Source organism: Salmo trutta, unplaced genomic scaffold (genome assembly GCF_901001165.1).
Source record: "Salmo trutta unplaced genomic scaffold, fSalTru1.1, whole genome shotgun sequence".
Lineage (NCBI taxonomy): Eukaryota > Metazoa > Chordata > Actinopteri > Salmoniformes > Salmonidae > Salmo > Salmo trutta.
This window is the reverse complement of record NW_021822683.1, coordinates 1,156-27,983: the sequence shown is the minus strand read 5'-3', so window position 1 is coordinate 27,983 and position 26,828 is coordinate 1,156. Positions and strand designations below refer to the sequence as shown.

Below are 26,828 nucleotides of genomic sequence, written 5' to 3'. Positions count from 1 at the left end.
ACATCACTGATCTCTGTGTAGAATCTACTACCTTCCACATCACTGACCTCTGTAGAATCTACTACCTTCCACATCACTGACCTCTGTGTAGAATCTACTACCTTTCACATCACTGATCTCTGTGTAGAATCTACTACCTTCCACATCACTGATCTCTGTGTAGAATCTACTACCTTCCACATCACTGACCTCTGTGTAGAATCTACTACCTTCCACCATCACTGACCTCTGTAGAATCTACCAGCTTCCACATCACTGACCCTGTAGAATCTACTACCTTCCACACACTGACCTCTGTAGAATCTACTACCTTCCACATCACTGACCTCTGTGTAGAATCTACTACCTTCCACATCACTGACCTCTCTGTAGAATCTACTACCTTCCACATCACTGACCTCTGTGTAGAATCTACTACCTTTCACCTCACTGACCTCTGTAGAATCTACTACCTTTCCACATCACTGACCTCTGTAGAATCTACTACCTTCCACATCACTGACCTCTGTTGAATCTACTACCTTCCACATCACTGACCTCTGTAGAATCTACTACCTTCCACATCACTGACCTCTGTGTAGAATCTACTACCTTCCACATCACTGACCTCTGTAGAATCTACTACCTTCCACATCACTGACCTCTGTAGAATCTACTACCTTCCACATCACTGACCTCTGTTGAATCTACTACCTTCCACATCACTGACCTCTGTAGAATCTACTACCTTCCACATCACTGACCTCTGTTGAATCTACTACCTTCCACATCACTGACCTCTGTGTAGAATCTACTACCTTCCCCATCACTGACCTCTGTAGAATCTACTACCTTCCACATCACTGACCTCTGTTGAATCTACTCCCTTCCACATCACTTACCTCTGTGTAGAATCTACTCCCTTCCACATCACTGACCTCTGTGTAGAATCTACTCCCTTCCACATCACTGACCTCTGTGTAGAATCTACTACCTTCCACATCACTGACCTCTGTAGAATCTACTACCTTCCACATCACTGACCTCTGTTGAATCTACTACCTTCCACATCACTGACCTCTGTAGAATCTACTACCTTCCACATCACTGACCTCTGTAGAATCTACTACCTTCCACATCACTGACCTCTGTGTAGAATCTACTACCTTCCACATCACTGACCTCTGTGTAGAATCTACTACCTTCCACATCACTGACCTCGCTGTAGAATCTACTACCTTCCACATCACTGACCTCTGTGATACTACCTTTCACATCACTGACCTCTGTGTAGAATCTACTACCTTTCACCTCACTGACCTCTGTAGAATCTACTACCTTTCACATCACTGACCTCTGTGTAGAATCTACTACCTTCCACATCACTGACCTCTGTAGAATCTACTACCTTCCACATCACTGATCTCTGTGTAGAATCTACTACCTTCCACATCCCTGACCTCTGTAGAATCTACTACCTTCCACATCACTGACCTCTGTGTAGAATCTACTACCTTCCACATCACTGACCTCTGTGTAGAATCTACTACCTTCCACATCACTGACCTCTGTGTAGAATCTACTACCTTTGACTTCACTGACCTCTGTGTAGAATCTACTACCTTTCACCTCACTGACCTCTGTGTAGAATCTACTACCTTCCACATCACTGACCTCTGTAGAATCTACTACCTTCCACATCCCTGATCTCTGTGTAGAATCTACTACCTTCCACATCCCTGACCTCTGTAGAATCTACTACCTTCCACATCCCTGATCTCTGTGTAGAATCTACTACCTTCCACATCCCTGACCTCTGTAGAATCTACTACCTTCCACATCACTGATCTCTGTGTAGAATCTACTACCTTCCACATCACTGATCTCTGTGTAGAATCTACTACCTTCCACATCACTGACCTCTGTAGAATCTACTACCTTCCACATCACTGACCTCTGTAGAATCTACTACCTTCCACATCACTGACCTCTGGAGAATCTACTACCTTCCACATCACTGACCTCTGTGTAGAATCTACTACCTTCCACATCACTGACCTCTGTAGAATCTACTACCTTCCACATCACTGACCTCTGTTGAATCTACTACCTTCCACATCACTGACCTCTGTTGAATCTACTACCTTCCACATCACTGATCTCTGTGTAGAATCTACTACCTTTCACATCACTGACCTCTGTGTAGAATCTACTACCTTCCACCTCACTGACCTCTGGAGAATCTACTACCTTCCACATCACTGACCTCTGTGTAGAATCTACTACCTTCCACATCACTGACCTCTGTGTAGAATCTACTACCTTCCACATCACTGACCTCTGTGTAGAATCTACTACCTTCCACATCACTGACCTCGCTGTAGAATCTACTACCTTCCACATCACTGACCTCTGTTGATACTACCTTTCACATCACTGACCTCTGTGTAGAATCTACTACCTTTCACCTCACTGACCTCTGTAGAATCTACTACCTTTCACATCACTGACCTCTGTGTAGAATCTACTACCTTCCACATCACTGACCTCTGTAGAATCTACTACCTTCCACATCACTGATCTCTGTGTAGAATCTAATACCTTCCACATCCCTGACCTCTGTAGAATCTACTACCTTCCACATCACTGACCTCTGTGTAGAATCTACTACCTTCCACATCACTGACCTCTGTGTAGAATCTACTACCTTTCACTTCACTGACCTCTGTGTAGAATCTACTACCTTTCACCTCACTGACCTCTGTGTAGAATCTACTACCTTCCACATCACTGACCTCTGTAGAATCTACTACCTTCCACATCCCTGATCTCTGTGTAGAATCTACTACCTTCCACATCCCTGACCTCTGTAGAATCTACTACCTTCCACATCCCTGATCTCTGTGTAGAATCTACTACCTTCCACATCACTGATCTCTGTGTAGAATCTACTACCTTCCACATCACTGACCTCTGTGTAGAATCTACTACCTTCCACATCACTGACCTCTATGTAGAATCTACTACCTTTCACCTCACTGACCTCTGTGTAGAATCTACTACCTTCCACATCCATGACCTCTGTAGAATCTACTACCTTCCACATCCCTGATCTCTGTGTAGAATCTACTACCTTCCACATCACTGACCTCTGTAGAATCTACTACCTTCCACATCACTGACCTCTGTGTAGAATCTACTACCTTCCACATCACTGACCTCTGTAGAATCTAATACCTTCCACATCAATGACCTCTGTAGAATCTACTACCTTCCACATCACTGACCTCTGTTGAATCTACTACCTTCCACATCACTTACCTCTGTAGAATCTACTACCTTCCACATCACTGACATCTGTTGAATCTACTACCTTTCACATCACTGATCTCTGTGTAGAATCTACTATCTTCCACATCACTGACCTCTGTAGAATCTACTACCTTCCACATCACTGATCTCTGTGTAGAATCTACTACCTTCCACATCACTGACCTCTGTAGAATCTACTACCTTCCACATCACTGACCTCTGTAGAATCTACTACCTTCCACATCACTGACCTCTGGAGAATCTACTACCTTCCACATCACTGACCTCTGTGTAGAATCTACTACCTTCCACATCACTGACCTCTGTTGAATCTACTACCTTCCACATCACTGACCTCTGTTGAATCTACTACCTTCCACATCACTGACCTCTGTGTAGAATCTACTACCTTTCACATCACTGACCTCTGTGTAGAAAATACTACCTTCCACCTCACTGACCTCTGGAGAATCTACTACCTTTCACATCACTGACCTCTGTGTAGAATCAACTACCTTCCACATCACTGACCTCTGTAGAATCTACCACCTTCCACATCACTGACCTCTGTAGAATCTACTACCTTCCACATCACTGATCTCTGTGTAGAATCTACTACCTTCCACATTACTGACCTCTGTAGAATCTACTACCTTCCACATCACTGACCTCTGTGTAGAATCTACTATCTTCCACATCACTGACCTCTGTAGAATCTACTACCTTCCACATCACTGACCTCTGTAGAATCTACTACCTTCCACATCACTGATCTCTGTGTAGAATCTACTACCTTCCACATCACTGACCTGTGTAGAATCTACTACCTTCCACATCACTGATCTCTGTGTAGAATCTACTACCTTCCACATCACTGACCTCTGTAGAATCTACTACCTTCCACATCACTGACCTCTGTAGAATCTACTACCTTCCACATCACTGATCTCTGTGTAGAATCTACTACCTTCCACATCACTGACCTCTGTAGAATCTACTACCTTCCACATCACTGACCTCTGTAGAATCTACTACCTTCCACATCACTGACCTCTGGAGAATCTACTACCTTCCACATCACTGACCTCTGTGTAGAATCTACTACCTTCCACATCACTGACCTCTGTTGAATCTACTACCTTCCACATCACTGACCTCTGTTGAATCTACTACCTTCCACATCACTGACCTCTGTGTAGAATCTACTACCTTTCACATCACTGACCTCTGTGTAGAAAATACTACCTTCCACCTCACTGACCTCTGGAGAATCTACTACCTTTCACATCACTGACCTCTGTGTAGAATCAACTACCTTCCACATCACTGACCTCTGTAGAATCTACCACCTTCCACATCACTGACCTCTGTAGAATCTACTACCTTCCACATCACTGATCTCTGTGTAGAATCTACTACCTTCCACATTACTGACCTCTGTAGAATCTACTACCTTCCACATCACTGACCTCTGTGTAGAATCTACTATCTTCCACATCACTGACCTCTGTAGAATCTACTACCTTCCACATCACTGACCTCTGTAGAATCTACTACCTTCCACATCACTGATCTCTGTGTAGAATCTACTACCTTCCACATCACTGACCTGTGTAGAATCTACTACCTTCCACATCACTGATCTCTGTGTAGAATCTACTACCTTCCACATCACTGACCTCTGTAGAATCTACTACCTTCCACATCACTGACCTCTGTAGAATCTACTACCTTCCACATCACTGATCTCTGTGTAGAATCTACTACCTTCCACATCACTGACCTGTGTAGAATCTACTACCTTCCACATCACTGATCTCTGTGTAGAATCTACTACCTTCCACATCACTGACCTCTGTAGAATCTACTAGCTTCCACATCACTGACCTCTGTGTAGAATCTACTACCTTTCACATCACTGATCTCTGTGTAGAATCTACTACCTTCCACATCACTGATCTCTGTGTAGAATCTACTACCTTCCACATCACTGACCTCTGTGTAGAATCTACTACCTTCCACATCACTGACCTCTGTAGAATCTACCAGCTTCCACATCACTAACCTCTGTAGAATCTACTACCTTCCACATCACTGACCTCTGTAGAATCTACTACCTTCCACATCACTGACCTCTGTGTAGAATCTACTACCTTCCACATCACTGACCTCGCTGTAGAATCTACTACCTTCCACATCACTGACCTCTGTGTAGAATCTACTACATTTCACCTCACTGACCTCTGTAGAATCTACTACCTTTCACATCACTGACCTCTGTAGAATCTACTACCTTCCACATCACTGACCTCTGTTGAATCTACTACCTTCCACATCACTGACCTCTGTAGAATCTACTACCTTCCACATCACTGACCTCTGTGTAGAATCTACTACCTTCCACATCACTGACCTCTGTAGAATCTACTACCTTCCACATCACTGACCTCTGTAGAATCTACTACCTTCCACATCACTGACCTCTGTTGAATCTACTACCTTCCACATCACTGACCTCTGTAGAATCTACTACCTTCCACATCACTGACCTCTGTTGAATCTACTACCTTCCACATCACTGACCTCTGTGTAGAATCTACTACCTTCCCCATCACTGACCTCTGTAGAATCTACTACCTTCCACATCACTGACCTCTGTTGAATCTACTCCTTTCCACATCACTTACCTCTGTGTAGAATCTACTCCCTTCCACATCACTGACCTCTGTGTAGAATCTACTCCCTTCCACATCACTGACCTCTGTGTAGAATCTACTACCTTCCACATCACTGACCTCTGTAGAATCTACTACCTTCCACATCACTGACCTCTGTTGAATCTACTACCTTCCACATCACTGACCTCTGTAGAATCTACTACCTTCCACATCACTGACCTCTGTAGAATCTACTACCTTCCACATCACTGACCTCTGTGTAGAATCTACTACCTTCCACATCACTGACCTCTGTGTAGAATCTACTACCTTCCACATCACTGACCTCGCTGTAGAATCTACTACCTTCCACATCACTGACCTCTGTTGATACTACTACCTTCCACATCACTGATCTCTGTGTAGAATCTACTACCTTCCACATCCCTGACCTCTGTAGAATCTACTACCTTCCACATCACTGACCTCTGTGTAGAATCTACTACCTTCCACATCACTGACCTCTGTGTAGAATCTACTACCTTTCACTTCACTGACCTCTGTGTAGAATCTACTACCTTTCACCTCACTGACCTCTGTGTAGAATCTACTACCTTCCACATCACTGACCTCTGTAGAATCTACTACCTTCCACATCCCTGATCTCTGTGTAGAATCTACTACCTTCCACATCCCTGACCTCTGTAGAATCTACTACCTTCCACATCCCTGATCTCTGTGTAGAATCTACTACCTTCCACATCCCTGACCTCTGTAGAATCTACTACCTTCCACATCACTGACCTCTATGTAGAATCTACTACCTTCCACATCACTGACCTGTGTAGAATCTACTACCTTCCACATCACTGATCTCTGTGTAGAATCTACTACCTTCCACATCACTGACCTCTGGGTAGAATCTACTACCTTCCACATCACTGACCTCTATGTAGAATCTACTACCTTTCACCTCACTGACCTCTGTAGAATCTACTACCTTCCACATCCCTGATCTCTGTGTAGAATCTACTACCTTCCACATCACTGACCTCTGTAGAATCTACTACCTTCCACATCACTGACCTCTGTAGAATCTACTACCTTCCACATCACTGACCTCTGTGTAGAATCTACTACCTTCCACATCACTGACCTCTGTAGAATCTACTACCTTCCACATCACTGACCTCTGTAGAATCTACTACCTTCCACATCACTGACCTCTGTAGAATCTACTACCTTCCACATCACTGACCTCTGTAGAATCTACTACCTTCCACATCACTGACCTCTGTAGAATCTACTACCTTTCACATCACTGATCTCTGTGTAGAATCTACTACCTTCCACATCACTGATCTCTGTGTAGAATCTACTACCTTCCACATCACTGATCTCTGTGTAGAATCTACTACCTTCCACATCACTGACCTCTGTAGAATCTACTACCTTCCACATCACTGACCTCTTTAGAATCTACTACCTTCCACATCACTGACCTCTGGAGAATCTACTACCTTCCACATCACTGACCTCTGTGTAGAATCTACTACCTTCCACATCACTGACCTCTGTAGAATCTACTACCTTCCACATCACTGACCTCTGTTGAATCTACCACCTTCCACATCACTGACCTCTGTTGAATCTACTACCTTCCACATCACTGACCTCTGTGTAGAATCTACTACCTTTCACATCACTGACCTCTGTGTAGAATCTACTACCTTCCACCTCACTGACCTCTGGAGAATCTACTACCTTTCACATCACTGACCTCTGTGTAGAATCAACTACCTTCCACATCACTGACCTCTGTAGAATCTACCACCTTCCACATCACTGACCTCTGTAGAATCTACTACCTTCCACATCACTGATCTCTGTGTAGAATCTACTACCTTCCACATTACTGACCTCTGTAGAATCTACTACCTTCCACATCACTGACCTCTGTGTAGAATCTACTACCTTCCACATCACTGACCTCTGTAGAATCTACTACCTTCCACATCACTGACCTCTGTAGAATCTACTACCTTCCACATCACTGATCTCTGTGTAGAATCTACTACCTTCCACATCACTGACCTGTGTAGAATCTACTACCTTCCACATCACTGATCTCTGTGTAGCATCTACTACCTTCCACATCACTGACCTCTGTAGAATCTACTAGCTTCCACATCACTGACCTCTGTGTAGAATCTACTACCTTTCACATCACTGATCTCTGTGTAGAATCTACTACCTTCCACATCATTGACCTCTGTGTAGAATCTACTACCTTCGACATCACTGACCTCTGTAGAATCTACCAGCTTCCACATCACTGACCTCTGTAGAATCTACTACCTTCCACATCACTGACCTCTGTAGAATCTACTACCTTCCACATCACTGACCTCTGTGTAGAATCTACTACCTTCCACATCACTGACCTCGCTGTAGAATCTACTACCTTCCACATCACTGACCTCTGTGTAGAATCTACTACATTTCACCTCACTGACCTCTGTAGAATCTACTACCTTTCACATCACTGACCTCTGTAGAATCTACTACCTTCCACATCACTGACCTCTGTAGAATCTACTACCTTCCACATCACTGACCTCTGTGTAGAATCTACTACCTTCCACATCACTGACCTCTGTAGAATCTACTACCTTCCACATCACTGACCTCTGTTGAATCTACTACCTTCCACATCACTGACCTCTGTTGAATCTACTACCTTCCACATCACTGACCTCTGTAGAATCTACTACCTTCCACATCACTGACCTCTGTTGAATCTACTACTTTTCACATCACTGATCTCTGTGTAGAATCTACTATCTTCCACATCACTGACCTCTGTAGAATCTACTACCTTCCACATCACTGATCTCTGTGTAGAATCTACTACCTTCCACATCACTGACCTCTGTAGAATCTACTACCTTCCACATCACTGACCTCTGTAGAATCTACTACCTTTCACATCACTGACCTCTGTGTAGAATCAACTACCTTCCACATCACTGACCTCTGTAGAATCTACCACCTTCCACATCACTGACCTCTGTAGAATCTACTACCTTCCACATCACTGATCTCTGTGTAGAATCTACTACCTTCCACATCACTGACCTCTGTAGAATCTACTACCTTCCACATCACTGATCTCTGTGTAGAATCTACTACCTTCCACATCACTGATCTCTGTGTAGAATCTACTACCTTCCACATCACTGACCTGTGTAGAATCTACTACCTTCCACATCACTGATCTCTGTGTAGAATCTACTACCTTCCACATCACTGACCTCTGTAGAATCTACTAGCTTCCACATCACTGACCTATGTGTAGAATATACTACCTTTCACATCACTGATCTCTGTGTAGAATCTACTACCTTCCACATCACTGACCTCTGTGTAGAATCTACTACCTTCCACATCACTGACCTCTGTAGAATCTACCAGCTTCCACATCACTGACCTCTGTAGAATCTACTACCTTCCACATCACTGACCTCTGTAGAATCTACTACCTTCCACATCACTGACCTCGCTGTAGAATCTACTACCTTCCACATCACTGACCTCTGTGTAGAATCTACTACATTTCACCTCACTGACCTCTGTAGAATCTACTACCTTTCACATCACTGACCTCTGTGTAGAATCTACTACCTTCCACATCACTGACCTCTGTTGAATCTACTACCTTCCACATCACTGACCTCTGTGTAGAATCTACTACCTTTCACATCACTGACCTCTGTGTAGAATCTACTACATTTCACCTCACTGACCTCTGTAGAATCTACTACCTTTCACATCACTGACCTCTGTGTAGAATCTACTACCTTCCACATCACTGACCTCTGTAGAATCTACTACCTTCCACATCACTGACCTCTGTAGAATCTACTACCTTCCACATCACTGACCTCTGTGTAGAATCTTCAGGCTCCATAGATAGGTTAGGCCTTTCACTACCTGAAGACAGATAGGAGATATGGAGTTCAGAATTCAACAATACCCAGAACCACTGCTTTCAGAACCTGGTGGGCTAACTCATTTGGTAAACCATTTATATGCAGGTCCTTCAGAAAGTATTCACACCCCTTGGCCTTGACTTATTCCACATGTTGTTGTTACAGCCTGAATTCAAAGTTCATTAAATATATATTTTTTCTCTCACCCATCTACACACAATACCCTATAATGTCAAAGAGAAAAAATGTTTTTAGAAACTTTAGCAAATTTATTGAAAATCAAATTCAGAAATATCTAATTTACTTAAATATCCACACCACAGAGTCAATATGTTGTAGAAGCACTTTGCCTGTGAGTCATTCTGGGTAAGTCTCTAAGAGCTTTCCACACCTGGATTGTACAACACTTGCCCATTATTATTTCCAAAGTTCTTCAAGCTCTGTCAAATAGTTTTTGATCATTGTTAGACAACCATTTTCAGGTCTTACCATAGATTTTCAAGTAGATTTAAGTCAAAACTGTAACTCGGCCACTCAGGAACATTCACTGTCTTTTTTGTAAGCAACTCCAGTGTAGATTTGGCCTTGTGTTTTAGTTTATTGTCCTGCTGAAAGGTGAATGAATCTCCCAGTGTCTGGTGGAAAGCAGACTGAACCAGGTTTTCCTCTAGGATTTTGCCTGTGCTTGGCGCCATTCTGTTTTTTTTTAAATCCTGAAAACTCCCCAATCCTTAATTAAGGATTACAAGCATACCCATAACATGATGCAGCCACCACTATGCTTGAAAATATGGAGAGTGGTACTCAGTAAGGTGTTGTATTGGATTTGCCCCAAACATAACACATTGTATTGAGGACAAAAAGTGAATTACTTTATTGCCTTGTTGCAAACAGGATGCATGTTTGGATTATTTTTATTCTGTACAGGTTTCCTTCTTTTCACTCTGTCATTTAGGTTATTATTGTGGAGTAACTACAATGTTGTTGATCAATCCTCAGTTTTCTCCTAACACAGCCATTAAAATCTGAAACGGTTTTAATGTCATCATTGGCCTCATGGTGAAAATCCCTGAATGGTTTCCTTCCTCTTCGGCAACTGAGTTAGGAATGACGCCTGTATCTTTGTAGTGACTGGGTGTGTTGATACACCCTCCAAAGAGTATTAATAACTTCACCACGTTCCAAGGGATATTCAATGTCTGCTTTTTTTTTTTTTACCCATCTACCAATAGGTGCCCTTCTTTGTGAGGAATTGGAAAACCTCCCTGGTCTTCATGGTTGAATCTGTGTTTGAAATGTACTGCTCGACTGAGGGACCTTACAGATAATTGTATGTGTGGGGTACAGAGATGAGGTATTAATTCAAAATTAATGCTAAATACTATTATTGAACACAGAGTGAGTCCATGCAACTTATTATGTGACTTGTTAAGCAACATTTTTCTCCTGAACTTATTTAGGCTTGTCATAACAAAGGGGTTTTAATACTTACTGACTCAAGACATTTTAGCTTTAATATGTAAAAAATGTATAAAATCATAATTCCACTGACATGAGGGGTATTGTGTGTAGGCCAGTGTAAAAAAATCTATTTAATCCATGTTGAAATCAGGCTGGAACACAACAACATGTAGAACAAGTCAAGGGGTGTGAATACTGTGTGAAGGCCATGTATCTGCTCATTGATCATGGACTGTACACAACATGCTTACTAGTCCAGAGCCACAGAGTTGCATAGCTACTTTGTATCTTTACGTTCTTGATATCAAAACCATTTGCTTTTATATGACTAAAGCGAGCAGCAAAGTCTTTAAGGATTCACATATTTTAGTTTATTATTGAGAAAGAAGATTCGACCACAATACAACGTGCCAAATCTACATCTCAATTCAGACAGAATCAAAAGATCTGATTGGACTGTGACTCTGGTGCCAAAACAACTGGTGTGCGTACGCAGCATCCATCTCGCCCTCCCGGGTGCTTTTCCCAGCGATAATTAACAGCTCTGACAGTGAGAGAGGGGGAAGAGAGGGAGGAGAGCTGTGAATTAGAATTAACGCTGACTAAATAGCTGTCAATGTTTGATTACAGGCTGAATCTGAGGGAGAGGGGCTAATAGAGGTGGAAACGCCCACGTTAGGCTGAATCAAACGCTCCTCTGTGCTGTGATGCTTGAGTGTGTGTGTGTGTGTGTGTGTGTGTGTGTGTGTGTGTGTGTGTGTGTGTGTGTGTGTGTGTGTGTGTGTGTGTGAGAGAGTCTGTCCATTTCATCCCTTTCTCACTGATGAAGGCTACTTGGGAGATTCACACCTGTTGGCCACACTTGCCAAAATGGGTAAACTTTACCCGCAAAAGTCTCAAAGTTATTAATTGAGTTATTATTTACTGAATTGGGTAGAATGATAAATTGTAGGCGATTTGTCAAACCTGTAATTCCCATACAAAGCTACCTGATCCATTGTCTTCCTAGGTGATGCTTTACAGAATGAGTCTCATTTTAAATAGCTGTGGTCAGTTCTAGAATATGAGAGTCTCATTTTAAATAGCTGTGGTCAGTTCTAGAATATGAGAGTCTCATTTTAAATAGCGGTGGTCAGTTCTAGAATATGAGAGTCTCATTTTAAATAGCTGTGGTCAGTTCTAGAATATGAGAGGTCTCATTTTAAATAGCTGTGGTCAGTTCTAGAATATGAGAGTCTCATTTTAAATAGCTGTGGTCAGTTCTAGAATATGAGAGTCTCATTTTAAATAGCTGTGGTCAGTTCTAGAATATGAGAGTCTCATTTTAAATAGCTGTGGTCAGTTCTAGAATATGAGAGTCTCATTTTAAATAGCTGTGGTCAGTTCTAGAATATGAGAGTCTCATTTTAAATAGCTGTGGTCAGTTCTAGAATATGAGAGTCTCATTTTAAATAGCTGTGGTCAGTTCTAGAATATGAGAGTCTCATTTTAAATAGCTGTGGTCAGTTGGTTTGAGAGCTGAAAGGCTGTTCACTCACCGCCACAGAGATCCTACCCAACACATGTTCTGGGATCCTCCTGTATACGTCCAGAGAGCCACCTGCACACACACACACACACGCACACATGCGCACACACACACACACACACACACACGCGCTCACATGCGCACACACACACACACACCGTTGAGTGTTGATGGACGCATGCTGACAGGTCGTCCATCGAGGGAGACAATGTGTTATAACTGAGAAATCACTGTGTTAAATTCACACACACACACTCCCACCCTTGTAGCTTTTAGCAAAGATGCATGCTAGCCCCCAGCCACTGAAGATGACAGTCTTCCTCTAAGTAGAAGTGTAAATGGATACAGGGTGGTAAGAGGTTTGACATTCCAGCTTTCATAGAGCTCTGGATGGGAGTGGAGTAAAGGCCTCAGCTAGCCACAGCCTCAGCACTAACACCAGCCCGGCGCTAACCCTAACCCCGGCCCCAGCGCTAACCCCGGCCTCAGCGCTAACGCTAACCCCGGCCTCAGCGCTAACCCTAACCCCGGCCTCAGCGCTAACCCTAACCCCGGACTCAGCGCTAGCGCTAACCCCGGACTCAGCGCTAACCCCGGCCTCAGCGCTAACCCCGGCCTCAGCGATAGCGCTAACCCCCGGCCTCAACGCTAACCCTAACCCCGGCCACAACACTAACCCTAACCCCAGCCTCAACACTAACCCTAACCCCAGCCTCAACACTAACCCTAACCCCAGCCTCAACACTAACCCTAACCCCAGCTTCAACACTAACCCCAGTCTCAACACTAACACTAACCCCAGCCTCAACCCTCACCCCAGCCTCAACCCTCACCCCAGCCTCAACCCTCACCCTAGCTTCAACACTAACCCCAGCCTCAACACTAACCCTAACCCCAGCCTCAACACTAACACTAACCCCAGTCTCAACACTAACACTAACCCCAGTCTCAACACTAACACTAACCCCAGTCTCAACCCTCACCCCAGCCTCAACCCTCACCCCAGCCTCAACCCTAACCCCAGTCTCAATACTCACCCCAGTTTCAACACTCACCCCAGCCTCAACACTCACCCCAGCCTCAACACTCACCCTAACCCCAGCCTCAACACTAACCCTCACCCTAGCCTCAACACTAACCCTCACCCCAGCCTCAACACTAACCCTGACCCCAGCCTCAACACTCACCCTAACCCCAGCTTCAACACTCACCCCAGCCTCAACACTCACCCCAGCCTCAACACTCACCCCAGCCTCAACACTCACCCCAGCCTCAACACTCCCCCCAGGCTCAACACTCACCCCAGGCTCAACACTCACCCTAACCCCAGCCTCAACACTAACCCTAACCCCAGCCTCAACACTAACCCCAGCCTCAACACTAACCCTCACCCCAGCCTCAACACTCACCCCAGCCTCAACACTCACCCCAGCCTCAACACTCACCCCAGCCTCAACACTAACCCCAGCCTCAACACTAACCCTCACCCCAGCCTCAACACTCACCCCAGCCTCAAGACTCAACACTCACCCCAGACTCAACACTCACCCCAGCCTCAACACTCACCCCAGCCTCAACACTCACCCCAGCCTCAACACTCACCCCAGCCTCAACACTCACCCCAGCCTCAACACTCACCCCAGCCTCAACACTCACCCCAGCCTCAACACTCACCGTCCATATACTCTGTGCATATGGAGATCCTGTTCTCCACAAAGAAGGCACTGTAGAAGGTTATAATGTAGGAGGAATCACACTGCAAAACAAAAAGACAATTAACACAGTTCATCCACTCATTAATTAACATTGACGCATGTTGCAGTATTTATTGTTGAACTGTTTAGTTAGCCCATTTCACAGTCTACCTCAGAAGAAAAGGAGAGGTCTGGGGTAAATTATTGAGGGGGCTTATCAGCAATCACGTGTTCCTGCCTCGTGCGTGCGTATTTCGACAATCCCTGGCTTGCCACGCAGGAGGAGAGGAGATCCACTCAGATAAAAGGTGCTCCATGAACTAACCCTAAAGTAACAGAGTAGACTAAACAGGTCTGGCAGGTCTGATAAGAGAGGCTTCAGCTGGGGGAGAGATCTGACTACATGATTTGGGCCAGTTGAGGGAGAGATTTGACTACATGGTTTGGGCCAGTTGAGGGAGAGATTTGACTACATGGTTTGGGCCAGTTGGGGGAGAGGATTGACTACATGATTTGGGCCAGTTGAGGGAGAGATTTGACTACATGGTTTGGGCCAGTTGAGGGAGAGATTTGACTACATGGTTTGGGCCAGTTGAGGGAGAGATTTGACTACATGGTTTGGGCCAGTTGAGGGAGAGATTTGACTACATGGTTTGGGCCAGTTGAGGGAGAGATTTGACTACATGGTTTGGGCCAGTTGAGGGAGAGATTTGACTACATGGTTTGGGCCAGTTGAGGGAGAGATTTGACTACATGGTTTGGGCCAGTTGAGGGAGAGATTTGACTACATGGTTTGGGCCAGTTGAGGGAGAGATTTGACTACATGGTTTGGGCCAGTTGAGGGAGAGATTTGACTACATGAGTTTGGGGCCAGTTGAGGGAGAGATTTGACTACATGATTTGGGCCAGTTGAGGGAGAGATTTGACTACATGGTTTGGGCCAGTTGAGGGAGAGATTTGACTACATGGTTTGGGCCAGTTGAGGGAGAGATTTGACTACATGGTTTGGGCCAGTTGAGGGAGAGATTTGACTACATGGTTTGGGCCAGTTGAGGGAGAGATTTGACTACATGGTTTGGGCCAGTTACGGGAGAGATTTGACTACATGGTTTGGGCCAGTTACGGGAGAGATTTGACTACATGGTTTGGGCCAGTTACGGGAGAGATTTGACTACATGGTTTGGGCCAGTTGAGGGAGAGATTTGACTACATGGTTTGGGCCAGTTGGGGGAGAGGTTTGACCAGTTTGGGGCTCTAGAGAATAGAAGCTGACCTTGTAGAGGATCTCCAACTCGGACATGATCTGTTTCTGTAGCTCCACTGTGATGTCCAGAGGAATGACCTGTAAAGTCACAAGCACAGCCCAAATGAGATACCAGTGTAACCAGTGCACTGGTTAATATGCAAGCACGCACACACCGCTAAAGCACTTCAAAAACACACACAGAAACATTTAAAGCAATGTACATTATTATTACAATGGAACTATGGGTCAAAATAATCCTGCACTGGTGGTAACACATGACCTAGAAACCTTGTAGAGAAACTCATGATTCTTTCATGCCAACCTATCTGGATAGTGTGGATACCATACGGTAAATGGGCACTACCAGGGGTGTGAATTCTGATCTGGCCGCACTGAGCTTAGCTAATAGCTACAACAGTGGCACGCTAGCATTAGCAAAGATTAGCTAAACTTGCAGCTTATCATTGATTACAGGTTAGAGAGAGAAGGGAGTAGCTACATGTAAACATCATTGATTACAGGTTAGAGAGAGAAGGGAGTAGCTACATGTAAACATCATTGATTACAGGTTAGAGAGAGAAGGGAGTAGCTACATGTAAACATCATTGATTACAGGTTAGAGAGAGAGAAGGGAAGTCGCTACATGTAAACATCATTGATTTACAGTGTTAGAGAGAGGAAGGGAGAGTAGCTACATGTAAACATCATTGATTACAGGTTAGAGAGAGAAGGGAGTAGCTACATGTAAACATCATTGATACAGGTTAGAGAGAGAAGGGATAGTAGCTACATGTAAACATCATTGATTACAGGTTAGAGAGAGAAGGGAAGTAGCTACATGTAAACATCATTGATTACAGGTTAGAGAGGAGAAGGGAGTAGCTACATGTAAACATCAGTGATTACAGGTTAGAGGAGAGAAGGGAGTAGCTACATGTAAACATCATTGATACAGGTTAGAGAGAGAAGGGAGTAGCTACATGTAAACATCATTGATTACAGGTTAGAGAGAGAAGGAGAGTAGCTACATGTAAACATCATTGATTACAGGTTAGAGAGGAAGGGAAGTAGCCTACATGTAAACATCATTAGTATTACAGGTTAGAGAGAGAAAGGAGTAGCTACATGTAAACATCATTGATTACAGGTTAGAGAGAGAAGGTGAGTAGCTACATGTAAACATCATTGATTACAGGTTAGAGAGAGAAGGGAGTAGCTACATGTAAACATCATTGATTACAGGTTAGAGAGAGAAAGGGAGTAGCTACATGTAAACATCATTGATTACAGTTAGAGAGAGAAGGGAGTAGCTATCATGTAAACAGCATTGATTACAGGTTAGAGAGAGTAAGGAGTAGCTACATGTAAACATCATTGATTACAGGTTAGAGAGAGAAGGGAGTAGCTACATGTAAAAATCATTGATTACAGGTTAGAGAGAGAAGGGAGTAGCTACATGTAAACATCATTGATTACAGGTTAGAGAGAGAAGGGAGTAGCTACATGTAAACATCATGATTCACATGTTAGAGAGAGAAGGGAGTAGCTACATGTAAACATCATTGATTACAGGTTAGAGAGAGAAGGGAGTAGCTACATGTAAACATCATTGATTACAGGTATTTTTTGAGAGAGAGAAGGGAGTAGCTACATGCAACATCATTGATTACAGGTTAGAGAAGAAGGGAGTAGCTACATGTAACATCATTGATTACAGGTTAGAGAGAGAAGGGAGTAGCTACATGTAAACATCATTGATTACAGGTTAGAGAGAGAAGGGAGTAGCTACATGCAAACATCATTGATTACAGGTTAGAGAGAGAAGGGAGTAGCTACATGCAAACATCATTGATTACAGGTTAGAGAGAGAAGGGAGTAGCTACATGTAAACATCATTGATTACAGGTTAGAGAGAGAAGGGAGTAGCTACATGTAAACATCATTGATTACAGGTTAGAGAGAGAAGGGAGTAGCTACATGTAAACATCATTGATTACAGGTTAGAGAGAGAAGGGAGTAGCTACATGTAAACAATCATTGATTACAGGTTAGAGAGAGAAGGGAGTAGCTACATGTAAACATCATTGATTACAGGTTAGAGAGAGAAGGGAGTAGCTACATGTAAACATCTTGATTACAGGTTAGAGAAGAGAAGGGAGTAGCTACATGTAAACATCATTGCTTACAGGTTAGAGAGAGAAGGGAGTAGCTACATGTAAACATCATTGATTACAGGTTAGAGAGAGAAGGGAGTAGCTACATGTAAACATCATTGATTACAGGTTGAGAGAGAAGGGAGTAGCTAGTATAGTAAAAGTCAGTAGCTACATGTAAACATCATGATTACAGGCTTAGAGAGAGAAGGGAGGTAGCTACATGTAAACATCATTGATTACAGGGTTAGAGAGAGAAGGGAGTAGCTACATGTAAACATCATTGATTACAGGTTAGAGAGAGAAGGGAGTAGCTACCTGTAACATCATTGATTACAGGTTAGAGAGAGAAGGGAGTAGCTACATGTAAACATCATTGATTTACAGGTTAGAGAGAGAAGGGAGTAGCTACATGTAAACATCATTGATTACAGGTTAGAGAGAGAAGGGAGTAGCTACCATGTAAACATCAATTGATTACAGGTTAGAGAGAGAAGGGAGTAGCTACATGTAAACATCATGATTACAGGTTAGAGAGAGAAGGGAGTAGCTACATGTAAACATCATTGATTACAGGTTAGAGAGAGAAGGGAGTAGCTACATGTAACATCATTGATTACAGGTTAGAGAGAGAAGGGAGTAGCTACATGTAAACATCATTGATTACAGGTTAGAGAGAGAAGGGAGGAGCTACATGTAACATCATTGATTACAGGTTAGAGAGAGTAAGGGAGTAGCGTACATGTAACATAATTGATACAGGTTAGAGAGAAGGTAGTAGCTACATGTAAACATCATTGATTACAGGTTTAGAGAGAGAAGGGAGTAGCTACATGTAAACATCATTGATTACAGGTTTAGAGAGAGAAGGGAGGTAGCTACATGTAAACATCATTGATTACAGGTTAGAGAGAGCAGGATGTAGCTACATGTAAACAATCATTGATTACAGGTTAGAGAGAGAAGGGAGTAGCTACATGTAAACATCATTGATTACAGGTTAGAGAGAGAAGGGAGTAGCTACATGTAAACATCATTGATTACAGGTTAGAGAGAGAAGGGAGTAGCTACATGTAAACATCATTGATTACAGGTTAGAGAGAGAAGGGAGTAGCTACATGTAAACATCATTGATTACAGGTTAGAGAGAGAAGGGAGTAGCTACATGTAAACATCATTGATTACAGGTTAGAGAGAGAAGGGAGTAGCTTCATGCAAACATCATTGATTACAGGTTAGAGAGAGAAGGGAGTAGCTACATGTAAACATCATTGATTACAGGTTAGAGAGAGAAGGGAGTAGCTACATGTAAACATCATTGATTACAGGTTAGAGAGAGAAGGGAGTAGCTACATGTAACGAGGGTCAAGGAGGTACCCATTACATCTACCTTCCATTCCACTCCAATAGATTAGATTACTGGTAGAATTACAGAGCATGAGAACAAAGTGGATGAATGAACCAATGAGAGGGGGGGGATCACAGAGGTTGAGAAGCATAGAAAATGAAAGAGGGAGGGGAAAAGGACAGAGGTAGAGATACAGAAGAAGACTAGTGTAGTTGAACGTGATTTGGTAAAAGGAGAGGTGACCAGGAAAAGGTTACAGCAGTACATCTGTTGATCTCACCTTCACCGCCAACACTCTGTTGCCGAGACGATGGTACGCTCTGTGGGAGAGAAAGAGAGGAAACATTAACATAGCTCAACAAAGAGTACGCCAGCGCTTCAGAAAAGTCCCTACTAAACTATTTCACACATTAAAACAACCCCTGTTACTGTTCATTCATCCGGGCCTTTAAAGTCATCATGTGAATGAAAATATGTTGAGTGGAAAAGGATTTGGGTGAACATCACTACATTCAGAATGGACATTCAGTAGAGAGGTCCAGACTAAACATGCTTATTCAAATCAGCCATCCACAATTTTCCTAGTTGGTGAGTTATAACATGAAGAAAGGGGTGTTGTCATAAAGGAAACCGTAGAATCCAAATGAGCATGACAACATGTCTCAGTCTAACAGTATTTCCATCATTAAAAGGTCAGAGGTCAAAACAATAGCCTTCATGACACATGGCCATTGAGGCCAGTCAGTGCTGTATCGTCACAGTTCTCCAGACAGGTTTCAGGTGGCAGGTAAACCAAACAGCCAAGGAGCGCCGGCTGGCCTAGCCAACCGGCCTAGCCGACCTTAATGATTTAATTATGAAACTCCTTAATGCCCACCGTCGGGTTTAGTTACCGGGCAAGAGGGTCGGTTTACCAAAAGCGCCAATGTCTCAACATCCAATCCTCTTGTCCCCGTGGAACAGCTGCCGGGGGTGAGGGCCACAGGGAGGGCGTACGTCACCAGTTTGTTTACGACAGCCAGGTATACTGGATACCTCCCGCGGTTTCACCTGTCAACAGGGTGTATGTGCTCAGACCAGGGTGTGTGATTAATGCGTGGTAGATAGGGTAGGCCGGCGTGTATGTGCTCAGACCAGGGTGTGTGATTAATGCGTGGTAGATAGGGTAGATAGTGTGTGATTAATGCGTGGTAGATAGGGTAGATAGTGTGTGATTAATGCGTGGTAGATAGGGTAGATAGTGTGTGATTAATGCGTGGTAGATAGGGTAGATAGTGTGTGATTAATGCGTGGTAGATAGGGTAGATAGTGTGTGATTAATGCGTGGTAGATAGGGTAGATAGTGTGTGATTAATGCGTGGTAGATAGGGTAGATAGTGTGTGATTAATGCGTGGTAGATAGGGTAGATAGTGTGTGATTAATGCGTGGTAGATAGGGTAGATAGTGTGTGATTAATGCGTGGTAGATAGGGTAGATAGTGTGTGATTAATGCGTGGTAGATAGGGTAGATAGTGTGTGATTAATGCGTGGTAGATAGGAGGGTCGTGTTACACCTCTAAACTGGCCCTTTAATTAATGACACCTCTTAGTGTCTCGTCTGTGTCGTCTGATAACTACCCTCCAGTCAGGACAAACATTAGTCTATCCCTCGAAGGCCGGGCGCGCAGCGCTGGACGTACCAACACACTGTTTCTATTTAGATATTTATTGACAATGGAATTTTTTACTTGGTTTTAGCTTTATATATAACAACTTCGTATCATAAGGTTTACTATAAGCATTCATGTCAGGTACTGGGTCCTAATTAGAGCGGAGTCTTAAACGCATGAAGACATTATAATGCATCAAGCATAGGTCCTTCGTAGGAACAGATACCACTTTTTCCATCCCTGACTGTTTTCAGCTGAACACTCCGTTAGGTCTGGAAAAGGCATCGGTGTATTTGAGGTGTACTTTCACCTTTTAGTTTTGATGTCTTACTCCTCCTTTAAGCTACAATCAATATCAATTAAGCACGACTACTGGTTGTTAATTAAGACAAGAGGAAGAAGTTAATTGAGACCGGAGCGGAGAGCCAGAGATGTTAAATACTGATTGGACTGATTCTGTGTGTAGCAAACGAACAGAGCAAGTAATCATTATTTTATCACGCTGAACATGTTCAGGTTCACAGGAAAAACCTGCTGACTCACTCAGGAAGATGTTCCTTTACGATGACACAACTTTGTGCCTTGTCGTGATTAGTAACTGCTTGGAGGATAACCTCTCTTTTGTCACGTCTGCACCATTCTGTCACTAATGAACCGGGAAACTAGGGGACATGCAGGTGAACCATAACAACAGCTGTTGTGAAGATACAAGATCACATTTAAATCTAACAGTCCCCTCAGGATGAGTGTGTCACTTATACCAGGCATTTTAGTAGCCTAATGTTCCCCAGAATGCCTTCCTCTACTCCCCAACAGAGTGATGACACGACGACAGTACAACCTCACTGTTAGAGTGAGTGAGTAGTCGAACTCCAGTCTCTGTCCTCCATGCAGCCTGTAATGTGGTGGGCCCAGTAGATCCACTGTCCTTGATGCCCCTCAGGGCCAACCCTCCACCGGTGAGTTACAGTGACAGGCCTGGTGACTAGAGGACCTGGGAGCAAGGTTACCCAGCCGCCCGTCCCCACCCCCTCTTCCCCCCGTCCTGACCCCAGTAAACGTGCCCCATTGCCTGGATCTTATTTACACTCCAGCCCCTGGTGTAATAAAAGCTCCACCATGCAGTATTCATGGGCCTGGCTGGCTCTCTAAAGCGGCCCCCGAGCGGGCGGTCAGGAGCGGTTGGTTTACAGTGCCACAGGGGTGGCAGGCAAGGCGACCTCTCTTCCAGCCAGACACTCTCACCTGAGACGGCCCGACCAGAACGACCACAGCGACTGCCAAACAGAGACTGACCTACCTAAGTTAGGAGTACATCGCTCTGCAGATGAAGAGGCTAGCCGGTACGACCACACCACTACAAACTCACAAAGATGAGACATTACACAGACCCTCAACTATGAATATAAACAGAGGTTATATCCCCATGGTTATCAGTGGTGTCAGTTTCCCAGTCACCTGAGACCACTAAAAGCAGAGACAGAGGTGATGGAGGGAGGGAAGGAAAAGCAGAGACAGAGGTGATGGAGGGAAGTAAGGAAAAGCAGAGACAGAGGTGATGGAGGGAGGGAAGGAAAAGCAGAGACAGAGGTGATGGAGGGAAGGAAAAGCAGAGACAGAGGTGATGGAGGGAAGGAAGGAAAAGCAGAGACAGAGGTGATGGAGGGAGGGAAGGAAAAGCAGAGACAGAGGTGATGGAGGGAAGGAAGGAAAAGCAGAGACAGAGGTGACGGAGGGAAGGAAGGAAAAGCAGAGACAGAGGTGATGGAGGGAAGAAAGGAAAAGCAGAGACAGAGGTGATGGAGGGAAGGAAGGAAAAGCAGAGACAGAGGTGATGGAGGGAAGGAAGGAAAAGCAGAGACAGAGGTGATGGAGGGAAGGAAGGAAAAGCAGAGACAGAGGTGATGGAGGGAAGGAAGGAAAAGCAGAGACAGAGGTGATGGAGGGAAGGAAGGAAAAGCAGAGACAGAGGTGATGGAGGGAAGGAAGGAAAAGCAGAGACAGAGGTGATGGAGGGAGGGAAGGAAAAGCAGAGACAGAGGTGATGGAGGGAAGGAAGGAAAAGCAGAGACAGAGGTGATGGAGGGAAAGGAGAGAAAACAGAGGTAAAGAAAGGAGCTTAAATAAACCTTGACGTGGTCAGGTGCTAAACAGACCAGGCATTTCAACCCTACTTTATGGCCTGCAGCTTAAGGTATAGTAACCAACTAACACATTAACAGGCAGAAATGTTCCTGCTCCCCACGTTTAAATCAATGGGAGATCAATAAGAAAACAACTAGGCTGGGGGACTTTGGGAGAGGCCACGCCGGTGTCTAAGTGGATGTAACTGCATGTAAATGTGCTTGTTCTAATTGCGCAGGTCCATCAGGCACGGAATGGCCACCTGTCCCCACACTAGTTATTTATAACCTGGTAGGACAGGCTGGACCTCAGAGAGGGAGAGTAGGAAGTCATAAAAAAACAAGGAACAACATTGATGGATCACCGGGTCAGAGACACAGAGGATAGCCAAGGTGTCAGCAACATCCAATTGAGTGTAAATGTCCGTGGGTCATAAACAGGGTTAAGGGTTAAAGGTGGAGAGCCTTAAGTGGAGCTATTCACACTAGATAAGCTTAATATAAACCAGGCCAATAGGGAGACGGAGGAGAGATAATGACCTTCTTCAGAGGAGACCATGTTCACATTACAACATTTACTTTCAAATGAGGAGACTGGCTGGGGCGTTTTATTTATTTACCCTTATTTTAGCAGGTAAGTTGACTGAGAACACATTCTCATTTACAGCAACGACCTGAGGAATAGTTACAGGGGAGAAGAAGGGGGGATGAATGAACCAATTGAAAGCTGGGGATGATTCGGTGGCCAATTTAGCCTGCTCCCCACAGTCTTGGAGGCAGTAAGTATGTATAAGGATGTGTGTGTGTGTGTGTGTGTGTGTGTGTGTGTGCTTGCGTGCGTGCGTGCGTGTATATAATATGTATGTCATTGGGTTAGCAACACTTCATACTCTGACATATAATAGCAGCAGTACAAAACACAAAGCCCAACAGAGAAGCCCACCAAATTATTTTTAAAGAAAGCAATTTACAGTAATACTCCAGGTGCCTTACTCTGTGGGGAAAAATCCTCTGTGCATGTTTGACGGTCAAAGTGGTTTGTGTTTTACATTAACCAAAAGTGTTTAGGGTAGAGGTGACATAGGACACAACAATACAGATATTACAGGCCCTATTTTCCCCTTAGGACAGCGCCCTGTGTTCGTACACATATCCACACACGCTGGGTCCCCTTGCTGTCCCCAGCCTGGGACCAGGAACAACTGGGCTCTCTCTCCATCTGCTGTGTACAACACATTAACATCTGAAGGCACAAGCAGTGGTCTGGGATTCACATGCAGAACAGACAGACAGATGGACAGACGGACAGACCAGAGGAGATGCAGGATCAACAGAAACAGTGTGAATGGAAGAAAACAAACACAATGACAGACAAGACAATGAAACCTAAGCCTCTACAGATGTAAGATCTTCATTTGATCAGCCTGTTGCAGGAGAACTTTCCTGCAGTGCAGCATATTTAAAACTTGTAGTGTATTTTGAGGTTTAAAAAGGCTTCTGAAGTTTGTAATTTCCACTTCGAAATTTCAGACTTGATTTTTTCCTTTATGAAAAAATGTATCAACCCCTAGAAAAATGTTGCTACATTATAATCCACATAATAATGAATATTTGCTGTTGGATTATTTTCCTGCCGTAGCAAACTAGCTCAAATGAAGATCCTTCATCTGTAGCAGTCAGTAAGTCTGGTCATGCACCAAAACACAATGTCTGACTGACAGACAGACAGGTTACTAAACCCTAACCCTGTGAGTAGAGGACAGACACCATGCCTGTACGTGTGTCTTGGTCAGTGGTGATAATGTGACAATGACACCAGCGGGCAGAGAGAGATGCCATAGTGATTCCTATAGGCTCGCCATCCACTCCCCAAGCTCCACCTGGACTTCCTCTGATCTCCCCACTGAACCTCATTAAGCAGCTGATTGGATAAGCTCAGCCACATTGTCCTTGTCTTTCAAGAAACAGCAGGAGGACAACAGGATCCTGAACAACAACTAGACAAGTCAGGAACTAAGCCTACTGTACTTCAGCCAATCAAGTGATTTAGATGCCAAATAATACCCTTGAGGTCAGGTGTAAAATGTAGTCTAGTGTTCGAGGTAATCATTGCAGAGTGTGGATTAAAGTTGGCGGACAACGTCTAATTGTTGATAGGAACCAACTCCATCTATGTAAACAGTCAGGTGAAATGTACAGCCTGATAAGAACCAACTCCATCTATGTAAACAGTCAGGTGAAATGTACAGCCTGATAGGAACCAACTCCATCTATGTAAACAGTCAGGTGAAATGTACAGCCTGATAAGAACCAACTCCATCTATGTGAACAGTCAGGTGAAATGTACAGCCTGATAAGAACCAACTCCATCTATGTAAACAGTTAGGTGAAATGTACAGCCTGATAGGAACCAACTCCATCTATGTAAACAGTCAGGTGAAATGTACAGCCTGATAAGAACCAACTCCATCTATGTAAACAGTCAGGTGAAATGTACAGCCTGATAGAACCACTCCATCTATGTAAACAGTTCAGGTGAAATGTAGCAGCCTGATAGGACCAACTCCATCTATGTAAACAGTCAGGTGAAATGTATCAGCCTGATAAGGAACCAACTCCATCTATGTAAACAGTCAGGTGAAATGTACAAGCCTGATAGGAACCAACTCCATCTATGTAACAGTCAGGTGAAATGTACAGCCTGATAAGAACCAACTCCATCTATGTAAACAGTCAGGTGAAATGTACAAGCCTGATAAGAACCAACTCCATCTATGTAAACAGGTGAAATGTACAGCCTGATAGGAAACCACCTCTATGTAACAGTCAGTGAATGGACAGCCGACTGGAAAACTCCATCTATGTAAACAGTCAGGTGAAATGTACAGCCTGATAAGAACCAACTCCATCTATGTAAACAGTCAGGTGAAATGTACAGCCTGATAGGAACCAACTCCATCTATGTAAACAGTCAGGTGTAATGTACAGCCTGATAGGAACCAACTCCATCTATGTAAACAGTCAGGTGAAATGTACAGCCTGATAGGAACCAACTCCATCTATGTAAACAGTCAGGTGAAATGTACAGCCTGATAGGAACCAACTCCATCTATGTCTTTGAGGTGCTGCCTTGTTTGCATGTTGACAAAAATACTAACAGAAAAGAAACATAACAATACCAACCAAAACACTGAACAATTGGACAGGCGGAGAAAAAAATGACATCAGCAGTTTTTCTCCCGAGCAGAAAAACAATCTGCCGCAGAACCGGATGGATTTTCTGCTGAGCTCAATTGACTGAGAAGTTGTCGGAGGTTTGCAATATTGGCTTTCCTCAGCCCAGCGGAACAATTTCCCAAGCCGAGCGAATAGCCAGTCGCTTTCTCCCTCAACTATAAGAGATAGGCCGTTAATGAAACAACCTCACCACAATAAAACGGTAAAAGAAACGTAAAGAAAAAACAAGAGAAAAAAAAGCCTGAACAAGCCTGTTAAAGAAATAAACAGGATTTGCTCCGGATGAAATTTACGACGAGCTCTGACAGAGACGACAGAACCGCAGCCTCTCTCTCCGTCAAGTCAAGGTTAGAGAAGTGATCAATACAACTATCTCAATAAACAGTTCAATAACAGGAGATGAAGGGAGGGAGGGAGGAGGGACAGAGAAGAGAAGGAGGAGATGAAG

General features: G+C 43.9%; 1 protein-coding gene across 1 annotated transcript in view; it reads right to left on the bottom strand.

Moving 5' to 3' along the window:
* Positions 1–20,023, bottom strand: part of LOC115183286 (dual specificity mitogen-activated protein kinase kinase 5-like) — a 90,350-nt gene extending 70,327 nt beyond the window's left edge. Inside the window, exons 1-5 of the mRNA XM_029744611.1 lie at positions 19,651–20,023; positions 15,897–15,965; positions 14,604–14,685; positions 12,940–13,001; positions 9,893–9,941 (exon numbers count right to left, since the gene is read on the bottom strand). Coding sequence (XP_029600471.1) covers positions 9,893–9,941; positions 12,940–13,001; positions 14,604–14,685; positions 15,897–15,965; positions 19,651–19,722 — 334 coding nt within the window. The 5' untranslated portion in view covers positions 19,723–20,023. The remainder of the gene's footprint in view (positions 1–9,892; positions 9,942–12,939; positions 13,002–14,603; positions 14,686–15,896; positions 15,966–19,650) is intronic.
* Between the last annotated feature and the right edge of the window lie 6,805 nt (positions 20,024–26,828).